An 11,586-nucleotide genomic window follows, 5' to 3' on the forward strand; every position below is an offset into this window, starting at 1 on the left:
ATAATTTCGTAATTATTATTAGTATATCATTAGTTCGTCTCTGTTTCCGACAGTATAGATTACAGCGCCAGACCTTTTGTCTGTTTTAGATGATTGTTTGCCGACACATATTTTCCATGCTTAGTTCCTAATCAACGAGGATTAATTACTAAATCCACATAGCTAATTCTTTTAAGTCATCGGATCTGAAAAGTCAAAGATCTTCACTCATCCTTTTGCTTTTCTTTTTCCTTATTCAATTGGCCATGTTTGACCTTGTGCACTCAAAAGTCTAACTTCATGGCCTAATGACATTAGTTGCTGAGGACTTTGTGTGCTATTTTTTTGTCGTCTTCTGTTTGACATTTTAAACATGCATAAGCATGAGGTGTGTGTACATAATGGGCTGGACGGACACGTGTGTATATATAATTGGCACTCATTGTGTGCGTAAGTCGCCATCATACGTTCATGTTTGTGGGACTGATGTAAGGACCAGTTCCTATGCAGCGGTCCGTTTCCTACATGGAAAAGTAGTCCGATTACTAATGCGTTTAGGGTCTTTCGCAGCCTATATATACATGGCTTTCCTTCATAATTATGTATTCTTGTAAAATACACCTTTCATTGAATAATAAGAGCGGTAATTGTTGTGGTTTCTTTCCCTCGTGGGTTTCCACGTTAAAATGGTTTGTTCTTCTTTTTCGATATTATTGCTCGAATTCTTGTTATCTCATAACACATACTTTTCTTTTTCCGTTAAGAAGTGTGAGAATAAAAGAAAAGAAAAACCAAAGCCAAGCTAGTCAGTAGATTATATTCGGACCTTGAGTTGCAGAGTTCCTATATGATCTTTAATTTGTTTTAAACAAGCCAATTTGGTTCCTTTTGTTGTTGTTGGAGTTAACAAAATTAAAAATAAAATTCACACCTTTTGACCAAATTAAAGCGATATATCAAATGGCAAGGAGTCTAACGAATTGGGACGACTTTTGGTTGCTGCCAAATGGTCAAGAGTCATGATTCTATAACTTGAGAATAAGTTCCATTTGATACAAAAAAAGTGCCCTTTTGACAATTGTTTAACTTCTGCAACTATATATATATTTTTTCCAAATGAAATTCTCTTTACCTTTTCTTTTTTGTGAGCGCGCCAAGTTCGAATTTATCCGCTTATCGCGGCTTCATTTGTAGACATTTTGATAACAACTATTGAGATTCTCCTTTATTAGCTATTAAATATTCACACGACTGATTGTTGCTCAGTTCCATTTGAGACTAGAAATTTTAAATGTAATAAATAAGGATAAAAATACATTATATATTGACTATTGTTACGTAACTATATACACAAAATATTTCACTTATGTCCCCTAGTCTTGCAATACTGGTCTCTTAAAGCAGCGATTCAAATTACGGTAAAAATATGGAGTACCAGCATCATGGATAAGTACTGCAAGATTTCGAATAGAGTGATTATTCGTCAGTACTCCATAAATTTAAAAAGCAAAAAAAAAAAAAAAAAAAAAAAAAAAAAAAGAAGGAACGTACCGTACCCACTGGCAAAGGCTAAAATTTCATCAAGGGATTCAAGAAATTATTCTCTTGTATTTAGGATATCGAACAATTTATATAAACATTTGGTGTGACTGCGTTTTTCATAAAAACTTGTCCAAAATTTACTACTGTATATATTGTAGGACAAAATATAAATGGTTATCATCGATGTCTTTTCACCTTAAAAAGATCAATTATAATAGTCAAGTCCAAGTGACAAAAAGATAACTTTGACAAAATCTACACCATCCCTTTATAACAAGCTTTTATAATTACGGCTATTATACTATTGTTATTATCTTGTCTTTTAGTTCGAATCTTCTTTTCAAGGCAACAATGAGTTTAATGGTTGTCATTGAACTCGACTAGAATCGGAATCAACAAATTTAAAGCGTAAGGACTAAGTCCTCATCATTTGAGTACCGCATGTAAAGTCGTTTTACCAATTTATGCCCTCACGCTTTTTGAGTCAATCAAATTATAAACTTTCGTCTTCTCTTGTTAAGAGAAAAAGAAATATTATAATTATAGTAATCCTGTGGGTTCCACTTTTGGTAAAGACATATTATAATTATAGTAATCCTGTGGGTTCCACTTTTGGTATAGGTAGGTCCCTGTTATATCAGTCAATATCTCTGTATCATGTATATATCCAAAATTTGGGATAAAAATTCAACATATTTTTTCTTTTTTCAATTTAAATATATTAATGGTGATGCAAAATATTTTATGGTTGAGTCAATGGCACGTAATTAGATGCAAGAACAGTTAAAATGGAAGAAGTCCATCTTGCCATGCTAATGTTTGTTCCTATATATATTTTTTTAAATCTTTTCTATATCAGTATAAAAAAAGATTAAAACATATCAATTTCCAGACTTAGTATGTGTATCCAATTTATATACGTCCAAAGCGTGTATCCAAATTATATACGTCCAAAGCATCACTTAAGAATCTTGAAAAACTTTGAGTGAACACTAAATTCCTACTCTCATGTTATAATTATATTAAAATGTCATTTTAAAGAAAAGGACAAAGGGGAAGGAGCAATATCTTGGGAGTCTTGTATTATTTTTACCGAGTCAAAATAAAAAATGGATAAAAATGACCAAACCCCACCATCCTTGTGGATAAGACCGGATCTCACAAATTGATAAAAATTACTAGTACTAGTAATAAATGGGATTTCTACATAATTATCCACATGTACCTGTTTACAAAATTCATTCCTAGATAATTGCACAATACAGTTTTAGACAATGTATATATTTGGGATCTACATAATTGCATACTCGGACTTATCTAAAATACAATAGTAGTAAAGTAGTTGAGTGACACTTCTGCTATTAAGATACAAAACATGTAAATTGTATATCCCAAATGTATACAACATACATATTTGTTGCGTATTTTATTATAAAGAATGTAAGTACGCGGTCTAATACATTTTTTAAAATTCAATATTATTGGATAATTAATTTGACTGCATGCATGGGTATCTGCGTTAATCCCTAATAAATTACAGATTTGAAAAAAAAGAAGAAGCTGAATTGTCAAGTTACAAATAGTTAAAGTATTGACTAAGATCTGATTATGAGTTATTAAATGGAAGATGAATAAAAATTCTCAATTGGAAGGCACTCCACTAGATACTCGAGAGTCCAGCCCTTCTAAATTCTTTATTTGTTCTTTTTTCAATAAAAAAGTGTATTTCCTCCGTTCACTTTTACTTGTTCATTTTGAACTTTTCATGCTATTTAAGAAAATAATAAACGAAGCGCATAATTTACCAATTTACTCATATTAATTGGTGCATATTTTTATTAGATTTGAAAAAATGATTTGAAGTGAGTATTTAATACTACACGTAAAACAGGAAGAAAAAATTATCTTATCTTGATATGCGAAAAATGATGAATAAAAATAAAAATTTATTTTTAGAATAGTGAACAATTAAAAGTGAACAAAGGGAATAACATTTTTAATCTTTACTTTCCTATTTCATTATACTGACATGATTTTGGAAATTTGATCCGACGATGTGTTAATTTCTTTTTTGTAATTTATATTTCGCGTTTTGGAATGAAGGGACGTAATTAAAAAGTAAAACGTGTCCATGTCTCAACCGTTCGATAGAGTTTCGAACTACATTAGAAGTTAGGCGCCTTTTTTTTTTTCGTTTTAGTCGTTAGTCGTTTATTTTCATAGCAACTAAAGTTAGCGGGTTCCTACGTGGCAAATTTTTATTGGTACCCAGACATCTCCCACGCGTTTTAAATAGTGTGCCGACCAATTCCCAAGGTCCCAATTACAGTCACAGACCTAAATATTTTTCACATTCTTCTTTTTTTAAACTTTGTAGTTTAAAATTCACAACAGCTGGTTAAGATAGTTAGTCAACCCACTTGTGTTTAATTAAATTATTTCTTTTAGCGACTTAATTTAAGTATTCATTTTTTAAAGGTTTAAGAAAAAGAGTCTATTATGACAAGATTTGAAAGAAATAGTAACTTGAATATAAGTACTAAACAATTAAATAGAAAACTATTTTAAATGATATCGGTTAAAATATAGTAAAATAGCGAATAATTATAAACAAATAGAGTAATTACTACGTATTATATAACATCTTATTTGTAACTTTGTTCATATAATAAATATTAACTCAGTATCAAATGAAACAACCCAAATAACGCGGAAGGAATATAAAAGATACAAATAGTCAAACCTCGTTTAGGATTGCAGTTACAAAAATTGATTGCATTACAAAAATGATAATCCGAACTAAATCTAAAGCAGATTGTCGAATCCTAATATGCTTGTCAACAATATTACTCATTCCAACAAAATAATAAGACATTTCACTAATAATTGAGGTGCGTGCAAATTAATTCTAATACAATATTATATGTGCAAACCGGTCCAAACACCATGTTTATAAGAAAAAAATATACTTGATAGTTAGAGTAGGAAAGTAGAAAAAGTCTTTCATTTCAACTTTTATGTTGTTCCTCTAGTCCCCTTTCCAATTTTTTTAATTAATATAGAAAATATTTAAAAAGAAAAAAGAAAAAGTGTATTCTTGGTCTATATGGGTGTCACAATACACGGAGACAATTTATCTATATATACACGCACAAGAGCGCTTGCGTAATGTCATAGTTTTCTTCTCTCTGTAAATCACTCTCGATATTCATTAAATTTTTAGAGCTCTGATAAACGGCTCCATTTCTCAGCTCCTCAAAATTCTGTAAGTTCTTTTTATTAATTCTTGATTGCAAATCCTTCATGGGGTTCTTGAATTTTGGTTCCTTTCATCTCAAATTTATGTTTATAGCATGTAATTCTACTATTTTACATCTGGGGTCTGTTTAGTTTTATCAATAATCTGTACTTTCTTGAACAAATCATGTGTTTGACTTCAGAAATGTAATTACTTTCTTGAAATTTTATCACTTTCTTGAAATTTTTGTGTTAGAATTTGGATACTTGGTGACAAGACTTTCTTGATGTTGAATTTTTTAGGTGAAGCTTTTTTATCTTCTGTGATGGCGGTGAAGACAGTTGAAAGGATTTTTCCAGAGGAATTGATGAAATTACTTCTATCTTTAGCAACAAAATGGGGAGATGTGTGGGATCTAAAGAACTTGAAAGTTCATCATTTGAGTGGTGCTATGACTAATGAGGTCTATAGGTTAAGTTGGCCTACTAAGAACGAAAACGTATCGAGGAGAGTTTTGGTTCGAATGTATGGTGAAGGAGTAGAGAAATTCTTCAATAGGGATGAAGAGATTAGAGCTTTTGAGTGCTTGTCAAAGAAGGGTCAAGGACCTAAGCTTCTTGGTCAGTTTTCAAATGGTAGAGTTGAAGAGTTTATTCATGCAAGGGTATGTCCAATTTCTCATTCAATTTGTTGACTTTAGTGTTAATATATTAACTTTTATCTATTGGATGTACGTGTGCTTTGTGTAGGTTTATTTACTACAAAAGTTAATGATTCTCTTTACTGTTTCTAGAAGTGAAATTAGAAACTAAATTAGTACACCGTGGAATGAGATTTCTAGGAGTTTTTGCCTTGTACGCTGATGATTTCTCTTTACTATTTCCAGGAGTGAAATTAAAATATAAATGAGTACTATGGAATTTTCTACGAGTTTGGCCATGTATGTTGATGATTTCTCTTTACTGTTTCCAGAAGTGAAATTAGAAACTAAATGAGTAACACCACGGAATGAGATTTCTAGGACTTTTTGCCTTTTATGTTGATCAAATGATCATAACTTTACTATTTCATTGTTTGCTAAAGTTGTGTTGTTGAGTCTTTGACCATGTCCAGTACAAAGAACAATTGGAAGTATTAGTGGAGTCCATATTTCATCAGTAAAATACCAATTATCCTCTCTGTTTTTGCTTATACAGTTACTAGAATAGGGAAAGATGACCTTCTCTCTAGGGTACTTTATATAATTTGGTTGATAAACTTCCTTTACAAATATCAGATGCATCTAATATTATTACAAAAGCTAAGATATATTTTGATGTTTATTGATTGCTTGTTGACTTTGTTCTGTCTGTCTTATCTGCATTTTCAGACACTATCTGCTGAAGATCTTCGTGACTCGGAGATCTCTTCTTCAATAGCTGCAAAACTGAGAGAGTTTCATAACCTTGACATGCCTGGTTCAAAGAATGTCATTTTATGGGACCGTCTCAGGTACCAATTTACCAGCCGGAACATAATATGATCAAATGAAATTTTTTTTATACTAACTATCTATGTAAATTTTCCAGAAAGTGGCTAAATGAGGCGAGGGGTCTGTGCTCCCCTGAACATCTAAAGGAGTTCTCGTTATGTAATCTAGAGAAGGAAATCAGCTTATTGGAGAAGGAACTTCCAACAGAGTCTCAAGATATTGTCTTTTGCCACAATGACATGCAGTATGGTAATATAATGGTGGACGAAACAACGAAGGCCATTACTATCATTGTAAGTGTTGTATGATATCAATCAGAACTTTATACAGCTTCTCTATGAAGGCATATGCTTGCTCAAATTTGCAAACATTTTCATCTGTTTTGTTAGCCTTTGACTTGACCACCGGCTTCCCGTATATCAGTAATTGTGCATTATTTACAAACTGAATTCGGTAGCTCCAGCAATTCCTACAGATTGAGACTTGTGTTTATTGGCATTGCAGGACTATGAGTATGGTGGTTATAATCCAATTGCTTATGACTTTGCGAACCACTTCTGTGAAATGACTGCAAATTATCATACTGATACCCCTCATATCATGCACTTCAATACTTACCCTGGTAAGTAAATATTAGTTGCAACAAGAGACGCAGATCATGTTTGCTTGCTACTCTGATCTTCCATGGTAGTTCTTTTATTGGATTATAGACTTGAGAATTCATCATTAATTCTTTTTTGAATTTTAAATTTCCAACAGATTTAGAGGAACGACAGCGATTTGTACGCGCATATCTTAGTTCTTCTGGTAAGCTTTGAAGTTTGAACGGCTTTTACTGTTGTCTTCACCTCTCTGTCCAAAGCATATGGTTGATTTCTTGCACATGAGAAAAATTGTTTTGATATTAAAAGATTCGGGTTGATACTCTAAAGCAACAGGTTCTGAAATAGGCCCTATAAAAACAATTTGATCCAGTCAAGCTGACTCATTTTTTGTCCCTTCAGGACCACATAACATTTATTATTTTATTTGCATAGGCATGTCTGATTGAGATTTATGTTGACTTTTGAGCAGCAGAAGGATCAGTTTTTTTTTTTTTTTTTTTTTTTTTTGTGCTGTCACGAATATTTTGAGACTTTTAATTACTTTAGATATGTAGAACCTGATTCCCAACTAACTTGGGCTTGAGAAATAGTAGTAGTCGTTGTTATTCCCCTTTTCCAATTATTATATTGAGCTTGGAATCCCATTGACAAGTACAGGCCATCAACCCAGTGATGAGGAAGTAAAGAAACTTACAGACGAAGCAGAGAAATATACGCTTGCCAATCACTTATTTTGGGGATTGTGGGGAGTCATCTCGGTATGCCTTTTACTATATTTCACCATGCATTTGGTGGCATAAATACAGATCGGTCCTCTAATCTTTATCTTATGTGTTTGCTGTTTCTTCTGTCAGGCATATGTTAATAATATCGAGTTTGACTACATGGAATATGCGAGGGGAAGGTTCAAACAATATTGGTTGAGAAAACCTGAACTCTTAGGTGCTTCAGATGACTTGTTGCATGTGGATGGTTCAGCTGAACCAAAACCACATTCTCCCCAATTGCTTTGTGTCAAAAATGTACATTAACAACGTAGACGTTAAAAGCCTTGATAATTAATAGGCCTATGTCGAATAATGAGTGGATCAGTTAGAGAGTTCGATGTTTCATAGAATATGTTGATAGGCTATTATTGAGGTTATCTGATGTACTGTTACGAGTGAATGTCGTCACAACCACAAATATATTGTCCAGTTTTAATAATTGCAAGTCTCTTTCTCAAGTTGTTGCTTTCATTTTCCATCTCTTTTTAACCTTCATTTGTTACCAGGATTGTAAGTAAAACTAAAAGATGCCTCAAGGGAGAATAGTTTCTTTATTGGTGTACATATATAAAATTGGCAATGGCAGCCTACACACGAAAACACTCAAATTGCGTAAGGCAAGACAAGATATGTGATATGTCTAGTCTAGCAAAAATAGTCTCATCTATTAAAGACTGTGGTCAGAACAGTTATAATCACTACTGTTGTAAAACCTAATCAATGTTTAGCCGCTTTTTAACAGGAAAATAAAATTTAAAAATATTCCTAGCTAAAACACAGAGAAACTACATCACACTTGGAAGAATGCTCTTTCCACCCAGGCAACGCTCAAATAAGCCAAAACAAGATGTATCTTTTAGTAAGTTGTAGCAAAATACTATAACATAATGAACTAACATTTTAGACTGCATAGTTTATAGTGAAAAACTAAATCTTTGCATTGTGATGGCCAGAAAAGGAGGAAAAAATTCAACTATATGTAAAACCAACTGGAAAAAAAAGGATGCACCAGCCGGGAATCGAACCCGGGTCTGTACCGTGGCAGGGTACTATTCTACCACTAGACCACTGGTGCTTGATGGAATAGAGGATGGAAAATCATTTTGATCTATGAGTGTCTTGGCTGGTAGAATAAGAGTCTCAAAATTGATACTTTCAAGTTTCAACTAATTCATGAGAATTTCATGTAAAGGTTACTCATTAGTCATTACTATTTCTAGAAAACTACTCATTAGACACTCAAAATTTATGTCAGCATGGTACTTTTCTCTCAGAAATATATACGGGTTTCATACTTTGACACAAATTTACTGCTGCAACATAAGGGGCGTTTAATTTCTATTGCATAAATTGATGTTTTAGTTAATAACTACCAACAAGTTTTCCATACAGAATTTACTGCTTGCATATTCAATCTCTTCTTTGAATATGTTTGTTACCAGGATGGCCATAATGTTGGAATAGAACCTTCAAATTATTTTTGTATATTTCGCAACTGCTAACCACTTTTGAATATGGAAGCTGGATATGAGAATAAGAATTTGAGAAGCTTCAACAAAGCATGATGAGGGGTCCATTGGAAAATTGACATAATATCTTGCGTATGTCCATTGGAAAACTGATATAATATCTTGCGTATGGACTCAGTTTAGATATAACAAATGATTTGATTTGCTCTATTTTGCACATTGTGGTTTTCGGGCGAAAGAAATTCAATTGAATTTAGGAATCTTTTTCAGTTTAACTCTGCAGGAACCTTTAATTTAACTTCGCTCTGCGTATGGTCCATATATAATTTGATTGCTCCAAAAACAACAATGTTATCTTGATAGGTAGTTGAAAAGAATAATGACTCGTTTGACCATAAATAACTCGTGATTTGTAATAATTGAAGTTGAGTATTTTTAAATATCGATTTGACTGATGTACTTGCAAATCCATATGCAAAATAATGATTTTTTTTTTTGTAACGAACTGATTGTATTAATCACCGAGTGCAAACGTTACAAACCCACAGCAGAAAAAACTCATATTGTTGTCCCAGTTAAGCCTCTCTATCAGGCTATATACTAAGAATCACAAAAAACATCTAAATTCTCTCAAGGCTTTCCTTCCGGGTCAAGAGCTCACCTCCCAAAGAGGGTTTCTTTTGTCTAGAAGTCATATGTACATTTCACTAACACTCTCAATTCTAAAGTATACTAATTAATCAAAAATGAAGACTTTGCAGCAGTGATCTATTCACAGTTTTAGCTCTGAGGTTGCAAGTGTATGCTACCAGCCTGGCAATGTCTTCAGTACTTCTGTTTTTCTTCCCAAAAATGCACAAGTTTCTCTCTGTCCATATCCCATGAATAGTCTCAGCATACACCATTTTGAATACAGAGGCAGTTTGTGATTTCCCTTTAGCATTGCTCAGTGTCCATTGGAAGTATTATGCCCATGTTGTAGCTCTGTACGGTTGTTTCTGCATCTAAGTTAGTAGTATGTCTCATATTCCTTTAGGAAACATCTCATATTCCTTTAGGAAACACACATTCAACAAAGAGGTGATTTCTACTTTCATGGTGTACCTAATATAAAAGGCACAAACTGGATCAACATTTATTCCCCACTCTGCTAGTCTATCACTTGTAAGCATCATGCCATGAAAATGCAACCACATAGCAAATTTTGCTTTGGCACTAGCCTCATTTTTGACATTTCGTTGCCCAATAAGCTAAAGATATATTTGCCCGATCATACTACTAGTATTCTTCGTCACCAATTGACTCTGATTAACCATGTTTCTTGCTTCAATGATCTCCCTAACCATCCATGAGGCCTGTTGTGGTATCGCCATGCATATTCTCCAGTTGTTTCCCCTTAATGTAGTATGAATGTATCCATCTTATCCATAGTTTATCATTTTTGTGTGCCAAGTCCCAATGGTTCTTAGCAGTTGTTGCTTTGTTCCACGAACTGAGATTGATCAAATTCAGGCCTCCAATACTCTTTGGTGTACACATTTTCTCCCAGGTAAATCTTCTTGTAATAACATTTGCCCCAGATCAAATATAACTTCTGTAGTATGATTCAACAATTTTAAGTACCTTAGCAGGAATTAAAAAGAGTTGTGCCCAATATGCTTGGACGCCAAATAATACAGATTGCACCAGTTGAGTTCTTCCTGCATAATATATTTTTTTTTTTGCAGTCCAAGAAGAAATCTTTGCTACCATTTTCTCTATAAGGGGTTGCCACTGAATTAGTGTCATCTTTTTAGTGGAAAGGGGCACTCTCAGGTATTTAAAAGGCAGCTCTCCATACCACCAAAGGATGTGGTGCAGCGGATGGGGTTGCTCATTCCTTAAACAGAGATCTCGGGTTCAAGCTCTGGGTATGAAAAAATCTTTGATAGGGAGCGCTTCTCCCAAACGGGGCCCTATGCGGCGCGAATCTAGATATAGTCGGGCTCTAATGCGGTTACCAAACATCGGGTGGGAAAAAAAAAGGGCAGCTCCCCGTATGTGTATCCCCGCAATTGCAGAATCTTATTCTTCACTGAAAATAAATAATGATTATTTCTAAACTTTTAATTTTCTTTTTCCAATTGGAATTTATATCCAAATACAACTCAACTTCCAAGCATTCTTCCTTAACATCAACTTCAACTTTAGATTTTTGAGCAAATCTTAGTATTAGCTGGTAGTGAAGAAATGTAGGAAAAAATGTGGAGAAATTTCTGTGTATATTCATTGAATCAAAACCTGATTCTTATAATAGTTACATGTGCAAAAATGCAATAAACTAAACTTTGTAACTAACTGTCTATGAGTTGTACAACTGTACAATTCTGATATTTTGTATTTTGTACACCTATACATTTTCTAGAATGATCTAAGATATAATCCTATACTATGTTATATACGTGTCCCAGCTGTATATTGTGTATGTACAAATGTATATCTTCAGCTTTATTGAGGATGGACAAATTCTGGCCCA

At 33.3% G+C, this 11,586-nt stretch overlaps 1 protein-coding gene and 1 non-coding gene across 2 annotated transcripts; one reads left to right on the forward strand and one right to left on the reverse strand.

Annotated features, from left to right (window-relative positions):
* Positions 1-4,628: 4,628 nt before the first annotated feature.
* LOC132627380 (probable choline kinase 1) lies at positions 4,629-8,060 on the forward strand. The gene is made up of 8 exons (XM_060342703.1): positions 4,629-4,786; positions 5,062-5,423; positions 6,129-6,250; positions 6,328-6,523; positions 6,735-6,852; positions 6,990-7,037; positions 7,493-7,593; positions 7,690-8,060. The coding sequence occupies exons 2-8, from the start codon at positions 5,085-5,087 to the stop codon at positions 7,864-7,866; spliced, it is 1,101 nt and encodes a 366-aa protein (XP_060198686.1). The 5' UTR covers positions 4,629-4,786; positions 5,062-5,084; the 3' UTR covers positions 7,867-8,060.
* Positions 8,061-8,606: 546 nt separating this feature from the next.
* On the reverse strand, positions 8,607-8,677 carry TRNAG-GCC (transfer RNA glycine (anticodon GCC)). Its single transcript has one exon. It is a non-coding gene; the product is annotated as a tRNA-Gly (tRNA).
* Positions 8,678-11,586: the final 2,909 nt, after the last annotated feature.

This window comes from Lycium barbarum, chromosome 2 (genome assembly GCF_019175385.1).
Source record: "Lycium barbarum isolate Lr01 chromosome 2, ASM1917538v2, whole genome shotgun sequence".
Lineage (NCBI taxonomy): Eukaryota > Viridiplantae > Streptophyta > Magnoliopsida > Solanales > Solanaceae > Lycium > Lycium barbarum.

Excerpts from the sequence above, each read along its gene's own strand:
- LOC132627380 (XM_060342703.1), top strand. The coding sequence starts at position 5,085 with ATGGCGGTGAAGACAGTTGAAAGGATTTTTCCAGAGGAATTGATGAAA. Across the intron at positions 6,524-6,734 it reads CGAAGGCCATTACTATCATT|GACTATGAGTATGGTGGTTA; the intron begins GTAAGTGTTGTA and ends TTGGCATTGCAG. Across the intron at positions 6,853-6,989 it reads GCACTTCAATACTTACCCTG|ATTTAGAGGAACGACAGCGA; the intron begins GTAAGTAAATAT and ends AATTTCCAACAG.